This window comes from Nylanderia fulva, unplaced genomic scaffold (assembly GCF_048542155.1).
Source record: "Nylanderia fulva isolate GAGA-0341 unplaced genomic scaffold, ASM4854215v1 Scaffold10, whole genome shotgun sequence".
Taxonomy (NCBI): Eukaryota; Metazoa; Arthropoda; class Insecta; order Hymenoptera; family Formicidae; genus Nylanderia; species Nylanderia fulva.
Window position 1 is genome coordinate 2,763,389 of NW_028189193.1, and position 25,262 is coordinate 2,788,650.

Here is a 25,262-nt window from a genome sequence, read left to right on the forward strand (position 1 = left end):
GAATACCATCATTTACTATCCTTTCCTCACGAAAGAGGTAAAAGTCCGCGTTTTACGGATAAAAAAGGTCGCGGACTAGCGAGCTTACAACTCGTTCAGGATACTATGTCGCGATATTGATCGACTTTAGCAACTGTGTGCCATTAGCCGGGTACTTTTTGCCTAATAGTATGAACTATTGCGGCTGAGAACTCCGAAGAAAGCTTACGTTGGTAACCTACTTCTAGATCGTGCTAAGGGTAAAATCTTTTTTTCCAGAATCAGGTCGATGCACATAAAAGACGTTGCGAAATGCAGTACATGCAAGTAGATCAAGCATTCATAATAAACGGGCTTTATTCGTCAAAGCAAATAATTTATTTTATCATTATCTATCGGAATGTACAATTAATTTGCACAATTAATCGTACGGATTTAACATTATTCGATCAACGATCGAGTAAAGCCGCTTATTTGATTGTTCAATGCCTGGTATGCGAAAGAAAAATAATTTTTACTTACTTTATTCGATTATAAACTAGCAGTTCAGCTATCTCTCGGCCCAGTCTCGAGTATAGAGTTTCTACGAAGACCAGCACCTTCGGGTCTATCCTTAATCGAGCTTCACTACGATGGTCTGGCGCTGACGGCAGTCTAGTCGCTCCTCTTAGAGTCGAACATCGTATCGCTGGCTCTGGCCTCGTATCTCGGCGTATCAAACTGCAATAATAGAAATCGTCTGTTAGTGTTGAGAGTTCGCGTGTATGTGGAGAAATAGAGAAATTACATACAATATATAATTTTCGACAAATTAAACACACACTATTATTTATACCATTATTTTTTATTTGAGTTAACTTGATCTACCTATTATCAAGTTCAATATTCATTTATTAAAAATAGGTAAATGACAGTCTTTAATAACCAAATACATATGTATAGATTTGCCAAGTAATACTCTTTCACAGTGATGTTAAATTATTAATATTATGCACTCGAAGAGTTTGAAGAATTTCCACTTCATTGATCATGCATAAAACGCATATATTCTTCAACTATCTCGTATCTCAAAAGCTTTACATATTTATAAGATATTTTCTTGTTATATACATATAAAACGCGAGTCTCTCTCTCTCTCTCTTCCCTACGTTACAGTTTTCATGATAATACTAAATGTTTAAAGAAGGTAAAAGGAACATTTCGATTGGCCGCTCTCGAGCAGTGCAACAAGAGCAAATTCTTCCGCCGAATTCTTCGTAACGAAATCCCGGTAACGAGCGGCTCTCGAAGAATGCATGGCAGCTCTTTCAACCTGTCCTCAAAGTTCCTCTTTCAATATAGACAGATACAGCGCGCCCAGTGTGTATCTGTGAGAGCGCGGATGCAACAACGACGCAGGAATTTCGGAACGTATGCGTAGCTCCACAAAGGACCCTTTAGCGTCGTTGCAACGAGCCCTTCCGGACATTAGCATCGGGTATTCTGCGAGTTTCTGGCGTTTACCGCGCGTAAGCTACGTTCTGACTGTAGAAATAAAGATAATCTTTCCTCTGCTCTTCTCACATTTTGATATCATTGCTAGTGTCTCGTTTCAAAGAGTATTACAATTTTTTATATAAATTTAAAATGTAAGACAGGCAATAAGAGCCAAATCGCGGATGACAGTGCGTTATCCCAACGAAACTAAAATTTTTTCCATTAGAATTAAATACCTGTGCACAAGGCACCAAATTTTACTTGGTCACGGCCAAGATTTAAAATTGGAATAATCTCTACAAGAGATTTAATTCCATACATCTCCTCTTCCCCTCTAAGGAAATAATGCGAGAGAAAAATATAGATTCGAAAGTTGCTGAATCGGGAATCGAACCCGAGACCTTTCGCTTGCCGGGCGACTGCTCTTCCAACTGAGCTATTCACAATTTTTTATATTCGGTATTTTCGAAGAAGATATACATATACGGTACGTATTATTCGGATAATTTTCAAGAAGAAAAACTGTGTGAAAAGTTTTTTTAAAATTAATCTTTGTTCTTTTTTTCTATTACTTATCTGACGTTTTAGTTTGCTTGTAGTTTCTTTCTCGAATATACGTGTCGAGTTAAACTGGATAGCGCGTAATCTGTTTCGTTTCATGGATACAGTTACAAATACCTTCCTCACTGCTAAGCTCCTTTATGTTGATATTTGTCACGAGCAGATTCCGCGGTGCATTATCGGTGCATGCATCGAATTAGTACGCGTCCAGCAACCGAGTTTCTCGCCATAAACCATCGAAAATCGGACCTTTGTGGCAAAGCAGGATAAACCAGAACCCAGGTCGACGTACAATATGTGGAGGTATTTTCATAATAGAACAACAACTATTATAGTATACGAATCTGTCGAATTATTGATTACACAATGCCAACACACGCGATCAATCATTTTCATAATTGCTACACTTGCGCCATTGACGCGTAAAAACCTTTATCGTACAGTGTGGTATATTACGTCGATTACGAATTCGAAATGAATGTAAATATTATGAGAATACATCAGTAAACAGCATTGCGTATATTGAAGAAACCATTAATTTTCCTTCATTAATTAGCAGAAAAAAATTTCAAGAACTGCGCAAGTTCTTAAAATGCTTAAAATGTCACAAAAGTAGAGAAAAATATTTTCGTAATTAAAAAATAAAAAGATGGATATTTTTTTACACCGGAAGAAATTGACAGATGTACAAAAAATTTCTGATAAACTAATGTAAGGAAATGAAATTGAAGGGCGTGAAAATTTTTAATCTAGATGGAAGCGAAACAGATTATCGATGACGCACTTACGCTTCGCAGCTCCTCTCAAGTTTACAATTTATGCACATTAGGCATCGCGTTGGTAGACGCATGCACGAAGCGGAGCTTCGTTCACAGTAATGTTTACATTCGTAGTACTGCTTCAGTCGTTGTTACGGAGTGTTTGCTGTAACTAAACTCCGGGCAAATATTTTCTACGTAATATAATCATAGGTCGAGACATAAACCGCGCTGCGCAGTAAAGAATTCTGACGCGCATAACGCGAAAGTCGTGGTTTATAAAATGCAACAAATTAAAAAAAAAAAAAAAAAAAAAAGTATATATATATATATATATATATAATATTTTCTTAATGTCGTGTTATCTGTTTGCGCTTCGGATAATTCGCTAAAACTCGATCAGCGATTGATATTCGCTTATTAAAATTTCTCGTTATCATCCTCGGCGGAAAGCAGCATGTTTTTGCAATAACTTCCGTAAAAATATAAAAGTAGCAGGAAACAGAGACATCGATCGCGATATCCATACTTTGACGGTGCATCGCCCGGCTCCTCGGCATTTCATGTGCGGGTTATCGATGCAATATTCTTGACATTCGCGTGCACCGAAGTCGTTTATTCGCACACATGGGATCATTCGTAAGTATCGAGAATCTGCAATCCTATCCGCAGTTACGAGTGTGAAAGGTGCTGTCTATACTGGTAAAGTAAAAAGGTCACGAACCTATCTTCTTCTCTGCGTTCCATTAGAGATGACATTTAAATGCGACTTTCTATACATTTTATTTGCTTGTCAAAAGAGTTTGCAATAATCGTATTTCAATTTACAATTAATATTTCGCTTTGGACAGCTCAATAATATGTTCATATCTTTAAAACAAATATAATAAAAAATAAATAGCATTCCTGTTAGAATTTTTATTTCTATTAAAAATTAATCCACATGATTAATGATAATTATATGCGGCGAAAATTAATCGAATGAAATACGATAGTTTTTAAATTCTTCATGGCTTAAAAAGATTTGAAAATGGTTTATGTCTGACAATCAATGTGATTTCGCGACACGCGGAATGTGTTCCGACGACAAACAGGGACGTCGTATATCTGACATTTACGATGTGTACGGATCCGTACGTGCGTGTCCGCACAGTAGCTTTCAAGTGCACCAGTAATCTAGGACGGAAGAGATATGATGCATCTCATCCTATCACACATCAGACGTGGCTGTGCAACTAAGCGTATTAGTACGCCGAGTTATTAGAGGATACCATCTGACCTAAATTCGGGTTTCCTATCGGGTCCTTATCGGTTACAGGCGTGCCGACGTGCGTAGGTACCCTTAATACGAATTTACGATAACGTTCTAAGCTCTCAAGTACACACTGGTTAACTAACTATCTCGACTCCTGGGGGCAAGAGGAATCAAGGAATGTGTGTTATAACTATTGAGAAATATATCCAATCGAAACGCTTTCATTGTTCAGCCATTATTCTATCATAGGTATGATTGACTTGAGAACGATCGGCAAGCTTCCGACACGTCGAAAGTCAATTCCGAGCAGAACGAAGCGACGTGACACTACGATCGAAAAAAACCATTTATTTTGTCGTGTGCAATTAATCTACGACATTTCTGTTTTTCTCGTTGAAAGCGTGATGTTACAGTTTCATAACAAGTCTCTAAATTCGACGATGTTTATGCAATCGATATTAACCGCGAGTGCGTTCAGCTGTTGCAATATTCTACAAAGTTTGCAAATAAAAAACAAATAGCATAGATCTTTGATAAATACATATTTTGACGTAAAACTGCTGATGTTGACGAACATGTTTATTTTTTTCTAACTTTGAGTGCATGGAGCTTTAATTAAAAATTGATTTAAATCCATGCAGCATTTATATAGTTACGAAAAAATGTCCGGGACATGGAAATAAATTATAATTGCATTAGAATCATTAAATGAGAATTTAAAGTTTTCGTACTCGTCATCGGAGCTTACGATCCCGCGTATCATTAATCCGAACTTTTTATCTTGCGTCATCCTGTCGCGCTAAGTGTGACATTACGAGACGTCAAGGCGAAGCTATCGCAAGAGAAGTGTTTTTTACAAATCAAGCCACGCCAACTTTTCTTTATCTTCGTGGAATTTTCGTGCGATACGACGAAAAAAAATATAGGAGCTCGTAACGGCAGTTTTCAACGCTGTCTGACGTTAATAAACGTCGTTCGAGAGGAAGAAAGAGAAAAGAAACGCGCTTCTTCTTAAAAAGTAATTTTAGATTACAGCCACCATTGTCGCCTATCGACAGCCGATTAAATTACAGCGGAGAATTGCTCTTGACATAAGGGAGCTGTAAAAGAGCAAAGAGGGAAAGAGAGAGAGAGAGAGCTCTCGAATTACCACGTCGTATAACGGCACGTCGTCTCATACTTTTCGCGCGGATAATCAAGTTACGTCCGATGCGTCTTTATGATCCCTTTTCGTTTTTCGTCCCCTTATATTGCCTGGCAGTGACAGGCAAAGTCCCTAGCACTTTTCGTGTCTTACCGTGCGGGAGTCATCTGTCTGTCTTTTGTGTGGCGCTTTTATAGGATACCTTCCTTTCCTATCTCGGGGAAAAGTCGCGACACAGAAATCTAAAGTTAAATGCGTCAAAGTTGCTTTTCTTTCGAAGAACTCCGAAAATAATATTCAAAGAAATTATTCGTATAATAATCGAGATCGTTTCATAATTCGAGATTAAAAGTGTATATATATATATATATTCCTTTCAATTTTCTAAGCAACCAAATATTTTATTTATTATACATATATATTTTATACATATTTTTTGAAATCCTGAATTGATTCTGAGAACACTTCCCGAATATTACATAACATTCTGTTTCAATTTTACGTTGCAGCCATTAACGCACATTTTCCGAGCTTAAATCGGCGAATTAACGCAGTTGTTCGCCACGCGAGCGGCACGATACATTATTAGATTTATCAAGTGCACGACCGTGTCGTGAAAAGAGCCATTGTGTGTTCTACGCTTTTCTCTACGGATAGAAGATACAATGCGCGGGCAAACGCGCCTCGGTATTCAAATGCCCCGAGCGCGGCTCCTTCCGCGCGCATACTTTCTCGTTAGAGCGGAGAATCCCTCGGTTAGAATGGCGACGCTAATGAATCATAATCGGTACTTTCCGCGCGGAACGCTTTAGCCGGGTTAACCTTAGTAGACGCGCCTGTGTATGCAGCGGGCTCTGCTGCAGCTGCTGCACGCAAGTGCACCGCTGCATGTCCACGACCGCCAGCGTCAATTGGTTAAATGACAAACGAAATCATCTTCCCGTTCGTTAACCTTGATGCGCCCTTTTCTCTTTCTTTTGGTCTTTAGTATCTCTGGTTTCTCTCTCGCTCTGTCTCTCTTTTTTTTCGCTCTTTCCCCGTATCTCTTCATCATTCGAATTAGCTCTAGGAGAATTTCGTGATCCTCTTTCTCATGTTAATTAGGGACAAGTGTCCACAGGTTCCCTTTGTAAAAGAATAATAGGGATCAACGTTACACGATTCGTTTAGCATAAAGTTGGATGTAATCACACGTCGATTAGTGATCCGCACACGAGCTCTTTCGAATACCCCTTTTAATTCTTATTCGACAATGATCGCCGAATCAAATTCGCCATTTGACGCTCTTTCTCTCTTTTTCTCTCTCTTTCTCGTTCACGTTTGTATTTTGCTGGTTAATGTAAATTGGTATTTTTATTGTGGTACAAGGTAAATATGGAAGAAATATCAATCGTAAATATTTGAAAATAATATTTGATCAGTTCGAAAACAAAAATATGCATATTAATATCTGATTTAAATTAAAAAATTTTCGAAATATCTAAACAAATTTTTGTTTGTTTTTACGGAACTGGAAGAGAAAAATTTTTTAATTTTTTATTAATGCACTCATGTTAACTAAATTTTCAGAGCTAATTAGAAGCATAATAACATATGAAAATTAGAATTCTGTTTCTCATCAGTCTCTCTCTCTCTCTCTCATTGTCAGAATATTTCATGTGATCTTTGAAATATACATATATGGTTCGACATTGAATAAAATCACGAGTTTTCTGACGCACATATTCCATATATTCGTATACATAGGTATATGATGTAACCTTCACTTACAAAGAATAAAAGTTCATCGCCTGCGGATTCGTATGTGCATGTTTGCGAAACGATTCCGTTTCAAACTAACGTTGAACACCGCGGGGCAACGCGACGATTCAAAAGCATATATTTCCGTATGCTTTTGCAATGACCAGATTATTTTTTCTTATAATTTTACATATATATTTATAAAAATAATGAAGAAAAATGTAAGAGATAAAAAAATTGAAATTACATTTTTATGTCTTCAATGTGAGTACATATTTCGAAATCAGGAAACGATACATCAGTATCGACATAATATAATCGCTGTGCAGCGAGAATCAGGTGCAGAAATGTCTCTGTGACACGCAAGTCTTAATAAAAGGCCTCCCAAGGTTTTTCCTTTTTTTTATCGCGCGATTATGCGGTGGTCTGCGTGTAACTTTAAGCCTCGTGCATGTGCTGTCGTTTAATTTACCACGGATCTATCTTACGAGTGCAGATGCACACGAGATGCAGAAACACGAGATGTTATTTCTGACACGAGAAAGAGAATATCTTTCGGTGCGAGCACAATAACAGTCCCTTCTTATAATAGAATATTATGTTGAAGATAATAACTATATATAACCGAGCTCCCAAAAATATTTACATATTATTAAGTGTTTCTTTTATCTCTGGAAATATCTGTAAAATGATCCCTATTATATAATTGACGAACGTTGATAATATATATTTCGAATTTGTCTCCCTTTTCCTTTTTTATTATTATATTTATAAATTGGAATTTTTTTCTTCGTGAAAAATAAAGAGTGTTGAATAGAGAATTAGCCGTAAAATGGAAGCAGCTTCTAAATATTCCTTACCTCGTGTAATAAAGTTGTATCATGTTCGAGATAAATAAAGTAAGATTATGATCTCAAGGTTATACACCATCTCCTGGTGCTTCCTTTGCTTCTTGCTTGAATTTGCTAATAAATTTTTATACGGACCTACTTTGATTCTGTCTTTTATTTTACGTGGATCAGTAATACGACGGAAATGTTTGTATATTTCGATTTACTTATTAACAAAAGAGAGAAAACGAGATATAGTAAGTAACGAAAAGTAACATAATAGCCATAAAATAATTTATATATATGTATTATCATAATAATACATTAATAAATCTAAAAATAAAACACAATTTTAATTACGAATAACTCTCTATTTTCAGTATCAATTAATTTACATTTTCGCGAGAAATATAATCACGTATACAATCATATACTGCAGCATGCAATTCAATGATGCGATCCATATCTAAGACATTTCGCCTACGTTATTGCACTATATTAATGGCTGCAGTTGCTTTAGTACAGTAGTGAATTATTTGCACAGACATCGATGACATTGATAAAACGATTGCATCGATATTAATAGTGGGTAAGATATGGAATAAGTTAAATGATACATTTCGCGCACGTTAAAACTTTCGACCAAAATAATTCTTATACAAGTTTTTGTACTGTACTGTAAATATAATTTTTTACGTTATAATAAATTTACTCGTCAATCAAAATTAAATTAATCGAAACGATTTGGAAGCATTAAACAATAAAATGATATTTGTGTAAATTAATTTCTGAATTATTTGAATGAATAAATATTTTAGTAAACGCGCAATAATCAAACTTCTGACAGTGATTTGTACAAATTATTCGCAGAGACGTCTCTGGCAGATACAATCCGAAACGAAACGGTAGGCTTAAACGAACAACGCATATCTATCTATTTGTCATTCTGTCACGTATTGATATACAACCTCGAACAAGTAATATACATTTTATCGGCACATTGATTTTACCAGCCTCAGAAGTACGCTCCGCGTCACGAAGCACATTTGTTACCGTGGCCGGACCTGCTTCATATAGCTCTCAAAATCCGCACAAACCCTTCGATCGTTCGTTGGCCTTCTTGCAGCGCTCACATTTCGCGGGCGAGTACGCGCGTCTCTCCATCAGGTACGTGACCGAAGCCACACGATAGTAAATTGCTTCTGCGGTTTTACTCTTCGCGGCGACGCAAAAGGAGTCGGCTTTGGGAGGGAGGAAAAGAAAAAGAAAGGGAGGAGGGCAAAAGTCGAGGGTTCTGCTCCGTCAATCGACCGGTAACGGAACGACCGGAAAGAGGTGAAAATCGAAGGGAGGGTCCGAAGAGAACGGAATTATCAGGGGATGCTCTTTTTTGGTCGGCGGCGGAATGAGAAAAAAACTTTGAGAAAAGATTCCTCCCTTTGCGCGCGGACTTCTATCCTCTGATTGAGTGGCGAAGGTGACCAGAAGGTGGAATCCCGGTCGATTCGACGCGAAGGAGCATCCGGCAATTTACGGACGTCCGGCGAAACTGATTTCGAGGCGACAGAAATTACTTGTTCAGGAAGTCGCGGTATTCTCGCTCTCTCTCTCTTTCTCTCATCTCTCCATCTCTATCTATCGATCTATTCATCCATCTGGTCTCACCGTTTTCGCGTCTCTTCTTTCGTACTTTGAGCTCTTTTGGATCTCACGACAACTTGTGACTCGCCTCTGGGGGACTGTATCCGACCAGTTTTCAGCACTATGGCAAATCTCGTTTAAGTCGCGATACGACATGGGGAATTGTGAGTGGTACAGAAGAACTCACAATCTTCAATTACTCTCGATATTGTGAGTGAGAATTGCAATCCTACACCCGATTGTGCGTTATTATTATTTATCAAGAAAGTCGAGGTGCCTAGCAGACTCAATGAAAAAAAAATTCTCTGATTTTTGCAAATTTTCCAAGACCAGAAATTCATTTTTTCTCTGACTTTTTAGTATTATTTTTTCCAAATATATAATTTACATATATCTATATGATAAATCAATTAAATGTTAAATCATGAAATCCTTGAGATATTTTTGTCAACAATGAAAAGGTTCGAAAGTTGAAACAAAAATTTAAATCAATTATACAATTTGCATTATGTATGATAATCGAAAGAAACATGTTACTATAAACTATTTAAATAATCACCTTTTTTATATTATATCCAATTTTTCAGTTTTTAAATAATCACCTTTTTTATATTATATCCAATTTTTCAGTTTCATTTCTATTAAACACATTGAAATAAAATAACGCAACGATGAAAATAAAAATTAATGAACACGCTGTAAATGAATCGATTTTTAACAACATAGAAAATTAGCGTGCTGGGAATCAAGAAAAAGTTTATATGTATTTAATAAAAAATTTTCAAATTATTGAAACAAATAGTAGAATAATGTAAAAAAATTCAGATAAATAGTAAAATTTTCTGACAAATCCAGATTTATAAAATTCCCTGACAATGCCCGGTTTTCCAGATTTCCCTAATCGCTAGACACCTTGGAAAGTGTATTCGTCACAATACACAATGCATTTATTTGTAATTCAATTTTAAAGAGTAAAGTAAATTCGAGCGATTTATCCAAATTAGCATGCGACAAAAAAAATGTATCCGACCTTATCGCAAATTTTGGGAAAGAGCAATATAAGCGTTGCGGTCTTCAATTGAATTCATCCCACTGCGATCGCGCGGTTTCTTCATATCGGTTTCCCGCGGCCAGCGCATCGGAATTGTGGTCGTATCGATTTGAAATGAGCACGGTAGCCGTAGTAAATTTCGTAATATACTTCTCGAGAGTATGGAGGACCGATATTTGACTCACGCCGTATGCCGTCGACTCTTAATTAAGTTTCTCGATTCGCGCGGCAGATATACGAGCAAAGTCCAGAAAAAAATGTTCCTCTAAAGCTTTCTACATTTTAATCTTAAAATACGATTACATAAAGTATACGATTACATTTTTATTTTTTCGGGCTAGGAATTTTTAGCGTGAAAGAGAGAAGATTAAAAAAAATGTGCATAATTATAAACGGAAGATTATGAACGAGCATCTCTGAAAAATTGTAAACATTGCAAATGGAATATGCAACAACGTAGTAAAATATTGTATAAAATACAATGTAAAGAAAGTTAATTAAAACATACCGTATTTTTTTAAACTCTAGCTAAATGAATGTGTTAATAATTAAATTACACAGATGTAAATAAAACCGATATGTAAAATGTTCGAGATGGCAAATCATCAAACGTAACTAACAGTTAAATGACTGAATTAGAGACAAAGGATTGCGGCCATTTCTTTCTGTTAACTGCTCGTAAGGTTGATATACGGGAGGCCGTAAACAGGCTTGTAGAATCCACTCTCTGGCTCATGGTGTGTGCTTTTACTATAGATGCCAAATGTAATTGAACAAAATAAGCGTTGCAGCAAAATACTTTCACTTCATTATGTCGTTAAGGCTGATACAAACAAGATTCCATTCGCAATCTTTCTACGGTTCAGTATTAAATGTTTATCTAAATTGACAATTTATTCCAATTTAAAATCGTTCGTTTCTGCATACTTCTTTTAAATGTTGAGGTATCTATATATAGTATCTAAATAATGGCAAACTCTGCCATTTCAATTGTATCTGTTTATTTCTGCTCCGAGTTAAAAATAATTTATGCTTAAAAAAAAAAATTATCTGTGATCCGTGAGGTGTAAAACAGTTTGAATTTCGATATAGAAATAACTATCTTTAACTGCAGTAACCGGGCGATATATGTGCGATCCGTCTCTGCGAATAAAAAAAAAGACAGAAAAAATTTTTCGCGACAAAGCCTTTTTTTTCCACGATATAAAGTAAGCTTGAAATATATATATATATCTTTTTCTCGTAGATATATAATTGACCGTTTCACGGATCAATTCGTGTCTGCATCTCTCGTTTCTGTTATATACGAAATTTTTACTTTCCATATCCAGCCGTACGGAAGTTTTTAATTTGCGCTAATTAAAGGCTCGTTCTCCCGCTATCGACCGATCGATCCGCGAAATACACTCGCAATCTCGATATACAGGCGATAAATTGAGGGAGACGAAAGCGGAGCGCGAAAGCGGAGAGGATTTCGAAGGGCTATGTACAAGAGGGAACGCGAACACAAGCTCTCGCGAGAGGTTTTTACTCGTTCGCAGCGGGAAACGTTGTAAACGCGTTGCATTACATGCACGAGCGCTATCGGTTGGTGTCGAACAATGCAGTGTTTCCTTGGAAAGAAGAGCCCAATTACTCTGCAGTTCTGTAATAATTTTAGTCCAATAATTGCGTTATTTTACGCGTGTTCGACCAGCGATGAACACATTTTCACGTAGAAAGCCTTATTAATGTCATATCGTAATCACTTGCAGCGATCGAATATCGCTGCAAAATAACAATGTAGTACTATAATTACGATGAGCCGAACGCGAATTGCGGCAAAGCGTTGTATACATCTGTAATCGAGATTACAAATGAGGGAGAAACCTTAATAAGCTGTATCCCTTCTCGTATCGTTCCGGAAGGGTAAGAGAGAGAGTGGGACAATGATTAATATGTCGTCAAAGGAGCGCCACTTTGATACGCCTGCAATTTCTGAGCAGAGACCCGGTGGAAAACGCAAGCTGGCAGTAGACACTCGAGTGCACGAGCGATGAAACAATTAGGCGGAAATGCCTCTAATGGCTCAGTAGCTCCTCGAATTTGACTGGCAAAATTCCTGACGGCGGCGTTTCTCCTTAATCTTCATCCGCGTCTAATGTATGACGCGTAACTACGTGACAGCCACTTTGACGGTATTATTCGTGATGAGAATTTGAACGGACAACCAAATGGATATTCGATTATCCGGTAAACGATCGTGTCAAAATTATCAATCGCAAAGTTGCAAATTTGAGGAATACGAGAGAAATCGCGATAGGGAATATAGACGTTGCACTTCACGCTGATTGTCGCGAAAATAGACGGAACTAAACTATTCAGGGAATAAGCTTTATCGTTATTATAGTTCAAATCTATTTTATTTTCGATCGTTTCCTAACAAATTATTCGTATTTAATTCGAGCTTTACTTAATTATAATTGATGTTCATGTAAGATAAAAAGCTTTAAAGAGGTCAACCGAATAACTTTATATATCTCTCAATATCGCGAAATAGAAACTATTAAATCGAGATATGTTGCGTATTTAACGAGCAAAAGCTTTCTCGTTAAATCAGATTGAGAATGTTTATAATCGGCGAAACATAATTTTAACGATTTTATTATCTCAATTATAATCACAATAATAATTTGCATAGATATCGAATATCACGCGGCGATGCAAATAAAATTGCAATCTTGTCTGGAAATCATTCTATTTTTGATCATATAGTTATTGTGTAATTTGATACTACTAATATCGTTATATTGCGTATGTATAAATGGCACCATAACGATAGAAAAAAGTAATAAAAGATTGATTTAAGTTATCAAATTGAAAAGTGATTTTTTGTTTTAAAACAATTTCGTAAATAAATTTTTACGCAAAAAGCTTCCATCAAACATAAAAAAAAAAAAAAAAAAAAAAAGAAAGAAAAAACTATTCCACTTTCATGTCTTCGTATAAAGAAATATTTTTTGAATGTAATAAAATGCAAAAACATTTTATATCATAATTAAATCAAACTTTTAATCTAAAGAAGACAATTTAACATCCAGACATGTCTCGCTGATTCATTATAAAATTACTAATCTTTCAAGAGTTATATCTTTTTTATAAATTGAGAATATTATATAAAAAAAGAAATTTAATATTTAGAACATATTAAAAATTTAAGAGTTTTAACAAGGCTCTGTAATATATAAATATAAATTTAACGTATAAGACGGGCAACAAGAGCCAAATCGCGGATGACAATGCGTTATCCTAACGAAACTAAATAATTTTTTGTTAGAATTAAAATACCGGTGCACAAGGCACCAAATTTTTACTTGGACACGGCCAAGATTTTAAATATGAAATAATCTCATATTTTGAGATTTAATTTCAATACCCCTTTAACCCCTCTACGGAAAATAAATAAATGAATGCAAGAGAAAAATATAGATCCGAAAATCGCTGAATCGGGAATCGAAACCGAGACCTTTCGCTTGCCGGGCGACTGCTCTTCCAGCTGAGCTATTCAGATCCTTTCGATTCTATACTTTGTCCAAGTAAAAATTTGGTGCCTTGTGCACCGGTATTTTAATTCTAACGAAAAATTATTTAGTTTCGTTAGGATAACGCATTGTCATCCGCGATTTGGCTCTTGTTGCCCGTCTTATACGTTAAATTTATATTAAAAATTGTTCGAGATCTAGCTACTTAAAATCTATAGAAAATTTATACAAGCGGAAATAAATGATCTATTACAAGAATTATTCCCCTCGTAAGAAAATTGAATTTTATTTCTCATAATGAATGAATAAAACGTTCGCGTAATTGAAGATTGCCGTCGTTATCGTAGAAATGTCAAATGTCTCTCAATCTCCGCGCTTATTCTTTTAAGTTGCAATGACGCACGTAACGCAGCGGAATTACTGCAATACTGCAATAAGGCACAAGCGCAGTCACTTGATAAACGGAAATCTGTTATTCTTGCTAATAATGCAAAGTTATGCCCGATAAATATGAAAGAATTAATCGGCAAAAACATCACGTTGATGTAACTCTGCGTAGAGGTAAGTAATGGTTACATCAATAATGCTTCAACGACCGCTATGTTGTATATTCGATCGGTATTTGCTATTCAAATTGGAGATGATACGTGAAATAAATGAAACGTACACGAGCTGTTCGCGATATCATTTTCATCGATTTTGTTTCGCTCGCGCGATGTCAATTTTGCGACATTTATTTCACAACGCCATTTATAAATGCGCAAACGCGTACAAATACACGAAACAATTCTGCTTAACGAGCAAAACGTTTATTTACACCACGCACGCGCGGGAGATTATCGTGTAATTTCAATGACTTTTTCGCGATAATGAGACTCGAGCGGACTTTGACGAGCAGCGGGTAAAATATCGAAAGAGACATAAACCGCGTTCAATAAAGTAATACGGTATCGCGTCAATTCTCTTTTGTACGGGCAAATGAAAGGGTTTTATAGTCGCACGAAAGATCCCGGGGAAAAAAAGGTACGGGGAAAATGGAAACAGCCCGGGTCGCTTCCAATAATTGAAATCCTAATCAATGGAGCGCAATCAGTCAACCATGATGCATCGTTCAAGGGAGAGAGAGAGAGAAAGGCACAATTTATATATACGCGTATATAGCGCATACATCTAGATAGATATACCTGTACACATAATACACATACATTTACAGATGCAGCCTGCTTCGTATGTATATCTCTATCCAGGGAGTGCTCCACGTACTTGGACACAAAGAATTATTGACTCCCATTCTACTCCGGAGTTACCCGCGTCATCTGTCTGTCCATCGGGCTTCCTTCCACCTACGTTTGCGTCCTTCTACATCCGACTGTGTCATACATCAACTCGGCACAATTCGAAACATATCGCCGAAACATCGCCGTCTTCTCCTCTCTTTGTGTCTTCGTCGATTCTTCTAGCGTAAAACTCGTTTTTATCGCCGTCCGTGCCTCGCGAGCCTCAAAATCTTTTTACATCGATATACGTTACGAGGGGGTTGGAAGGTCGTATGGAGAGACGTACGACGAAAAATCACCTAGGTTCGGCTTTCAGAAAGACAGGAGAACGGAGAAATCCGGCTGCGCGCCGTGCTTTTATGCCGGCGATACGATATATTTACTGGCACCCCCGATGTGCGACATGACTTATATCGCACACCCTATACACATTGTTGTTGAAACGAATTTGCTATCCGAGGATGTACTTGTATCTATATAGCATCGATATAACATTCTTTCATCGCGTCAATCTGCGCGGTATTAAACGTTATGAATCAATTAATATCGAAATAATAATCAGCAATATTCTAATTATTAAAAAATTTTTCATAATAATTATACATATATCATAATGATAAGAAGAAAATTGTAATAATACGATTTTTCACTAATTTATACGCAGAGAGAATTTTCTCTTAGAATTTATTCTGAAAATCATGATAATCGTGGGACAAAATTACAAAATTTTATAAGAGTTTCTCTAATTCTACCACAATGAGATGTAAATTATGTTCGATTAATTTTACTATGTACATATTAATATTTTTTATTGTGCTAAATGTTAACCAGAGAAATTCTGATAAAATTCTTGCAATGATTATCATGATTTTTAGGATAAATTTTAAAAGAAAATTCTCTCCGTGTTGATATTACGCGCACGATTTTAATTACATTAATTTTACAAGTTACTGAAAATTAAAAATTGTTTACTAATTTCTTTCAAACATTTTAATTATCGAGAATTATTGATTTACGCAAAAAGATTTATCTAAACATCAGTGCACGAATATTAATAGATATTAGACTATAGAAAATTTGTTATATATTTTTCCTCTCATCCATGGATCTTGATTGATCGCGCGATACGGTTCACGGTCTTCTTATCACGGAAAAAAAGAATTAGCTACCATAGCTAAATTTTAGCTGTCCATATATTACATACAAAATTTAGTTATCATGCCTAAATTTTAGCTATGACAACTAATATTTTTTAGCTATAACATTTTCGTTAAACTATGGCTAAAAAGTATTATATTAATTCCCAGATTCCTCAATTTTCTTACTCAATATCGCAATAACATCGCGTTTGGCTCTATGGCCGGGAAGAAGGAGGTATATATCGTGTTTTATACTAAAAAGTATTAGTTATCATGGATATATATATATATATATATATATATATATAAAATTGAGGCATAATAGCTAATTCTTTTTTTCCGTATTGTTCTGCTATCGATACGCGAAGTTTCTCTCCCAAGTCGCTCTCTAATGTGTCTCGTCCTATCGCAAGTTCGCCGCAGGTAGTTTCACAGGGCGAACTCGTGTGGTAAAGGACTCCGCATCACCGTGTCAGTTTTGCCGAGCCCTTTACTCCCTTTACGGAGGTGTCCCGACATAGTCTCGCGTTAATTTCGAGACGCGGTATGATTAAACACGTGATTAGCGTCTGCCTTTGCATGCCGGAACACACCCGCGTATATCTGCGAACACACGAGTCTTTTAGACCAGATAAATTAAGCTCACACTTCCATGCAGTACTTGTGTGTAAGTGAGCTGTATAGTGATCTATATGCATTTGCATATGCGTATGTGTGTGTTTGTACGTGTGTATTATAGCTACATACGAGTGTATCAGCTGCCGTTAAATAGTACACAGTATAACATCCCGACGAGCTAAACACAGGAGTGTATGAGAGCCCACCGACACGCAAGTATATGGAGAATAACAGCGACACTGCAGGAGATTTGTGCGGCGTCCAAGGGTTAATTCATGGAAATCTACCTGAGCCACGCCCTTCAGAATGAATTGCACGTCACGAGATAACGTGGCGAACTATGCGGCTCGCGTTACCTCTTACATCGCGCGCTTTATTAACGATTGTTGCCGCGCGAGCGCGATTTACCAATTTCTTCCCGGATTTTTTTTTTTTTTTTTTTTTTTTTTTTTTACGCTTCTCTCTCGTGGGAGCGAGCGCAGCTTGCGTTCGCGTACGGCTGTGAACATCCTGTGGTGTTTTTCGTATTGATCGTGCCGCGTTTCGCGCGTCATGTTGCGAGTCCACCAAGTTCGGCAAAACCGCCTGTTCGAATAGGATTCGTTGATGCGCGAAGATCCCGGCTCCGTATCAGTAACTGAATCTGCTAGAGAGTTATATTGCCATTGCTCCGGACTGTTCCTAAATCTCGTAGTTTATAAATTGTATTGTTGCGACGTTCAATTTTGATTACCCCCTTCTACGCCATTAATATATATCGTCTTAAGAATAATTGCATCGCGATAGCATATATTGTAGTCTCTCATGAGAATATTGTTATATTGTCGTAATGTTAATGAGTAATTAAAAAAAGTTTATAATAAAATCGTATCTAATAAAGAAGAAAATCTAAAAAATATAATTCAATAAAATTTTTTTTAAATAAAATCATTACATGACTAAATTAATAAGATTAAATAATAATAATTGTGGAAAACTTATGTACACAAAATTTACATAATATTTTCGAGATAAATTATAGGATCATTTTTCTTTGTAATTTGTAGTTATACTTTATATATAAAATAATGATATATTAGCAAACGCACGCGCGAATGATTTAATCTTTGTTCGCATGTGTGTTCCTGCAGAAGGAAATTTCACGTAATTCCTCGCTTCTGACGTCATACATAATTCTAACATGCAGTGACTAACACAAAGCCTTAAAGGCGATCTTGTTTGCGCTACGTTCGATGACTAATTCGTCGTCGTTCCTCGGTGAAACCATCTCTTTGAGCACGTAGCTTCCTGCACGTGGTATTAGATACAAGGTATTGGATATCGTATGTTCACGCTGGTTGGAGCTACAAGGGTATCGCAAACGTTTTGAATGGAGCTTTGCGAGGGGCCATGCAGCCGATACACATAGGTATCCGCAAGTGGACATTGTACAATGGCGGCGGGCGTTTGCGTCATATCCTACAGCTAATTCATCGAAATCCACCGAAACCACCCACGTCCAATAACGGGCGTTATACGTATACCCTGATGCGTGGTATATGCGCACACCCTCGATTGGGATCACGGGATCGAGGACTAGTCGTGAGCTTGGCAGGCTATCACGCTGATTGCCGACCGGGAGATGCGCCTGATCACATGTTACAAGTGCGGATGCGATTAACAATGTGAACGCAGCCGTTCACCGCTGGAAAAATTCGCCATGCAATTCACCAAATCTTGCATTGTATACCTACACAGAGCATGGTCTTATATACAGGTCAGGACGCTTCTATATCGACTACATGCTGTCAAGCAAGTAACAAAATGTAACTATAAACTCAGGCCGATTTATTCAATGTGCGCCAGCGCAGATTTTTTTTATTTTGAAATTTTTTTTGACAGTTTTGTGTTAGATCTTGTGTACAATTGAAAAAATGTTAATAAAAATAAACGTGGTTAAAAAATCGTCGGAATAAATATTAAATATTAAGAATAGCTTTTATTAAATCATTTAACAATAGTGAAATATATTATAATAAATATATTATTATATGTGACAGACCTGAGTTGGCCGTCATATTGGTTACATTTTTTATACACTTTATTTTAATGAGTGTCCTGACCTGTATATAAGACCGTGATAAAGAGTGTATCTAAATAAGTGCGAAACATTTTTGGAGATTCTTTGCGGAAAATCAAGGGAGGTTTCTTATATAAACATATACTCTTATATCTCTCCCTGAGTTGTTACACTTTTCTAAAGAGTGAGATAAAAAGTTTCTATTTTTGTTTTAAATATATTAATAAATATTCTTTTTATTCGTAGAAAATATCCACCAAGTTTCATTTTTTTAATTTGTCTAATATATTTGACAAAAAAAAAAAAAATAAAAACTCCCTTAATTTTCGATAAAGAATTATCTCCTAAAATTTTTCGCACTTCTTTACACCCTGTATATATATGTAATATAAAAGGTCGAGAAATACGATGTGAGTAAAATTACAAATCTAGGACGTTGCTTTTCACGAAACTTGAGCTGTGTCTCCTTTTGCAATATTACATTTCAAAATTCATAGACGAGTGCATAATCATCTTTAACGCATGCATAAGTGCATATAAGAGATCCCTGCAGTAGGCCAAGCGAAAACTCGTTCTTTTCTCCTTTCCGGGTCACGCAGTATCAAAAGGTTCGTGTTGGCTAATTCCGTGCTTTAGGAAAAAACTACTCGCGGACATTCCAATGCGCGCCGTGTATCCAATACGTACTTTTCGGTCGCAAAACCGGAGAGAATCGAACGGTATCGACGGCAGTGCCCGATACTCGAAGCTATTAATTCTTCGAGGGGTGGGAAGGAAAGAGGAGAGGAGGCGAGAGGTTATCGACTCACCCCCGAACCGCATTTTGTGTTTCGATTGTCGCGTGTACGCACGTTTCATCTCCCTTTGTACGTCCGACTGTTTCTCGACGATTTGTATGTGTGTGTGTATATGTGTGTCTGTGTATGTGTATTGCGCTCGGTATATCTAGCGTAACGGAAATCCTGCATGGCCAGGTATACATGCCCCCGGGTATATTTACACCGGAATCGATGAGAATTACGAGTTAACATCGCCGGTACACCACGGCCATCCGTACCGGAGGCCACCCTCAGGATTGACAGAATTAGGGTCGCTTCTCACGCACCCACGAAAGCAACAGGACAATGTTAATGGCCTGGATGTGCACACCACATTGTGCCGCGACGATCCTCGGCCCGGAATGCGCGACGATTTGTGACACGGTCACGTGACACGTATTATTTAGTTGATGGATCAGCGACTCGTTGTTGCAATGAATTAGCGCGTTTAATTAGATTTACGTACAGGGGAGCGTTCAAAGCGTCGTATTGTTTCGTTACATTATACATTACATAAAATCTGTGAGGGATCGTTTCCCCACTTCTGTCGCGATGAAAATCGATATTGCTAGAGGACCAATCGAGATTTAAGTGTCCTTTTTTTTCTTTTTTTTTTTTTTTTGCGTGACAGAGTGTGCATAATCCCACTCTAGAAAATATTCTAACGAATTGAGATAGCTTTGATCTCGGGTGTGACTCCTGATTAAACGTTAATATTTTGTTCGCTGGAAAGCGCGAATATAAAGACGCGAATTTTATTCGATAAAAGACAACGCCGACGATATTCATTAATTTTAAAACAGCGATATCTGATCAAAGAAAACGTTCTGCTAAAGCGATCAGAACGTAAAACTAAGAGCGATTAAGGCTATAAACGTAATGAGAAAAAATTATGACGTCGTGCGCAATCAATGCATCATTATACCGTTTCGAATCACGATCGTATATACTTATTACGTTTTTTTTCCCCTCGAATAAGCGTCTTTAATAAGTGCAAATTTCGATATGTTAACGTCGTGGATTAGGCGAGACCGTGATTAGCGCGCGTGATATCTAGCGGAACCGATGTACGAGTGCTCTCGCACGGTTTTCTAATTTACTCGTAATTACGGAGCTTTTTATTCGCCGTCTTTCAATTCGTGGCGCACGCACATACGCGATCGCCGATTAAATTCTACGGATGGTTCTCCGCCGTCCTTCGAATGAACGGCCTGGCTCTCCGGCCGAATGCTTTCCGAGTTTTTGCTCAGCCGTCGCTAATGAGACCGCACCACCCGCGGCGGCCTCTCCTGCGCTTTTCCTCTTCGCCGGAGAACGAGATGCACGTACATATATATATATATACACCCTACCTGTATGCGCGACTTCGGCGTAAATTGTCACGGCAGGGCGCGAGGAAGAGAGATGGAAAGAGCGAGAGACATCGCGACGGAAAGAGCCTGAAATTACACCACGCGGACACGCGCTCTTCTCTCATTTTCTTTTTTCTTTTCTTCTTTTTCTGCCGACGCGCCGGCAATTACCGCTCGATGCCGTCTGCGAAATGTCGCAATGTCGGGATTTCGACAAACGAGATATCGTAGAGCGAGTTAGGACGCAATTGTGCGTACGAAATTGGAGAGTATATATATCTGTTAAAATGTAATAAGAGAGAGAGAGTTCTGTTTTACTTTAATTTAGTGCATTTGCAAGATATTTTATGATTGAGTTATAAATTTAATGCGCGATACTATGAATATTATAATTAATATGTCATATTAAAATAATATAAATAAAAGAGAGAAAGAGAGAGAGAGAGAGAAAGAGGACTTATATAAAACGTAAAAGAATTAAAATCAATTTTTAGAAAAGCAGTACGAGCTATGGCTGGACTGTCGTATAAAAATAAACATCGAATGTGACTTTTGTCGACCACTCCCTGATGGCCTCGGAAGTCGATAAAGCGAAAGATTCTCCTCCGTTGTCGTCGTCCTTTGCGATTATCCTTCGCGGGCAAAGTCGCGTACAATATATTACTTTCTTTCGCGATATATTGCTCTATTGGGAGAACAAGCATCGAAATCGAGATATGTCGAAAATTATGTTTGTTCTGCCAGTATATTGTCTCTGCCTCTTCAAACTCTCAGGTATCCCGTAATCCTTGGAGATACCGCTATTTCGCATTTTCCATTGAAAATTGTTTTCGTTTACACACGAATCCGTATGCTCGATCGACGTAAATATTAGGAAATTTCTAATTGCGTCGATAATTTAATTACGAAACAAAGAAACGCTCAATAATCTCAATTATGAAACGTATCGAGGAAAATGTGCTATAATTAAAGTCAAACGAAATCACCCTCACGTGCTTGCTGGCGCTAAAAAGTTGTACGTACTTTTTCGCGATCGATACTTTTAACATGTAAAAATTAATTATTAGAAGATCTGTAATCTCCGAAGCACAAGTTAACGTTGAAGCTTAAGTTAATATCTCTGAATAAATTTTGCGAGAAAATTTTCCCGAAGAAATTTGCGCGACCAAAGTTTTCATAATTCAATTACTATGCTACTACTTCGAGAATATAATTGTTAAAAATAATCGAAACTCCGCGAGCGAATAAACGCGATGAATAATGCATCGCTACGTTGAACAAACTCTATCCTTGATACTCGCGATACCGGCCACCACGTCGACAGAGCTTTCGCAATTTAATTAGTTAATTTCAGATTGTAAGCTGGACTATAAGTCTGCTTTTAATCTGCGGCATCGCAAGTTCGGAAATTAAATTAATGTTTACGGGGATGTAATCGAAGAATTCGTTACAGCGGCAAAATCTTGACGTATTCATAAATACTTTGTAAAATGCGGATAAAAGTCAATATTAAATTAATAAATAATCAAGATATGTGATGAGAGACACAAGACTACATTATTAATGAACATTATGATTGAGATTGTAGATATATTATTGATCAGTGATATTTTAAATCTGCATGTACTATTTTTTGTATTCTTTGCATATTCTCTATTTGCATATATAAAAAGTAATAAGCAAGAATTTGTTTATGTGTGCGTGGGAGGGAGGGAAGCTTAGCGCCGACATAAGGCCAGTCGAGAGAGGAGAAGCTTGAATTGACGTTGATTGGGCGTGCGACAAACATCCGGCCGCATTTCATGTCCCATGAGTGAGTGCGCCTCTCTTTCTTCGTTGCACGGCACGTTTGCACCGCGGAATAGATCGGACGATTGATCCTCGTCTTATTAAAGAGAAAGAGAAACGGAAAGGAAGAGGAAGAAAGAGAGACTAAGTCGCACCTTTATTTGCACGTGAATCTTGCACTTCCGCCTTTCACTCCGCGCATGCATAATACGCATTCAAGCAGATTTTTCGCGATTGTATATTATTTCTCTATTGGCAATATTTGCTGCATCCATCGTATATTGAGAATATCGCGAATTCTTGGATTAACGGTAAAGGAATTATTCAACGGAGATAAAAACGTACCTTTATTTATTTATTTATTTTTTGACAGTCGACGGAAGGCGGTGATGTATTATTTCATGGTTTTCGCGAGGGAAAGACTCGCGCATTGCAACGCCGAAAAAAAAAAAAGAAGGAAAGACATCGTTAACGATAAATTACCCGCCGCTGTCCTTTTTGTGTCTCAGCATCCTACTTTAAATAGCGTTTACGCGTCACTGTCCAAAATGTAAAACAACGATTTATCGCGTGATAACGCGCCCGCGCACAAAAACGGCGATGCATAGCTGCAGACGACGCGACAGCTGACACTATCGCGGCAGCGCGACGAGGCAGAATCCTACGAGCGATCTAAAATTGCCCACGTTGTGCGTCGCCGTGGATTCCGTTAATTTGTTACTGCCATCGTGATAATGCTTTTTGCTGCGGGAGAAAAAATGACATTTTTTTGAGAAAATGCCGCTTAAATATTCGTTCTACGCCACATTCTTATGCAAAACACCGAACGAGAAATATCACTTGTGTTACTATAATAATATCCGTTTAATTTTATATAAATATGGTAGTCCACATATTTTTGTAACATGATAAAACTTTAATTGTCATTTTCTTCAAAATTGTTAAAAAGATTTGATCCAAAACTCTACAACGCATTATAGTGAGAAGATTCGAAATGATAAAACAATTTAAACGATTCGATGTAAATGGATAGAGTATATATATAGCTGAACTTAACTAGACGATTAATCAGGAGTAGTTCCCTGTCGGTTGTTTCAATCAAATCGTCGGTCCATCTGATCTTATCTAGATTGGCAGTGCAATTATAAATAGCGAGATATGCAATGTCTCGGAATATAGTTTCGGAGATACCGCGTCGCCAATAAGACTGTCCAGTTCTGGCTTATATAGATGGTTACGAAGCCGCCAGCATAGCATGTGAAATTACATGTCAATGTCCATGTCGGTCTGTGTTAGCCTTTATGATTGACGACAGAGGCGGATTACTCGTGTACTAGTGATTAGTTACAGAATTCTACCATGTCACGAATTATCCTAAGATAAGATCGATCTGCATAAGATCATAGCATTATCATTTAACTCGAAAGCGTATATATGTGCGCGACGATTTATGCGAGACGATATCTCGGTCTCTGAATAACAGACTATTATAATAACAAATTCTCTCTCTCTCTCTCTCTTTCCCTATTTCCTTTCCGGTATACTCCGATATGAAGCAGAATTGTTTTGAATATTTTATAGGAACAAATACGTCTGTTAGTATTGCAACGCAAAGTAAATTATGATCCGGCGTCGGGGGAGTGCTTCCCGTTTCGTGTAAACGTGCGGTTTACATTCTTGAAGTTGTTTGCTACTCGGCAGCACACTGTCACGCTGTGAAAAATATATATCCCGAACTTTTTCCGCTGACGTAAGCGATGTTCGGTTTTCAGAAAACAGAAACCTCGCCGAAGAAAACTTGTTAAGCTCTCTTTCTCTCGCCCCCTGACAGGCAGATCGGTCGGTCGCGTAGGAGAAATTATACTTTAATTACTTCGATTCCCGCGCGGAAAAAAACTTGGCGTGTACGTAATGACTAAAACATCGGTCACACGATATAATTTCCGCACCTTTGGAAATATATCAGCGCCTGTCGCTCACGCAATACGCTTAATTTCAGTCGCTTGTATTTCGCGGGCGCGCATGTTCGCGCCCACCATCTACACACGTGCGCATTATATAATCATTATTACAGTATATTTCGACAAATACCGCGGATGCAATACTTGCATGCATGTCGTCTCGCTATCGCGTAGACAGATTGAATGTGCCGTGGAAATGCCACGAATGAACAGAGGTCTCGGTTCATTCGTCGGGTTATTCGTCTTCTCTAATTAACTGCAAATTTACTTCCTTGCCCGCGAATGCATGCCACA

At 37.4% G+C, this 25,262-nt stretch overlaps 1 protein-coding gene across 2 annotated transcripts in view; it reads right to left on the reverse strand.

The window, feature by feature from the left end:
* Positions 1-25,262, reverse strand: part of sfl (N-deacetylase and N-sulfotransferase sfl) — a 263,272-nt gene that overhangs the window by 41,977 nt on the left and 196,033 nt on the right. For both annotated transcript variants that reach the window (XM_085482469.1, XM_029310347.2), the window contains one exon: positions 502-699. In XM_085482469.1, coding sequence (XP_085338595.1) covers positions 502-699 — 198 coding nt within the window. The remainder of the gene's footprint in view (positions 1-501; positions 700-25,262) is intronic.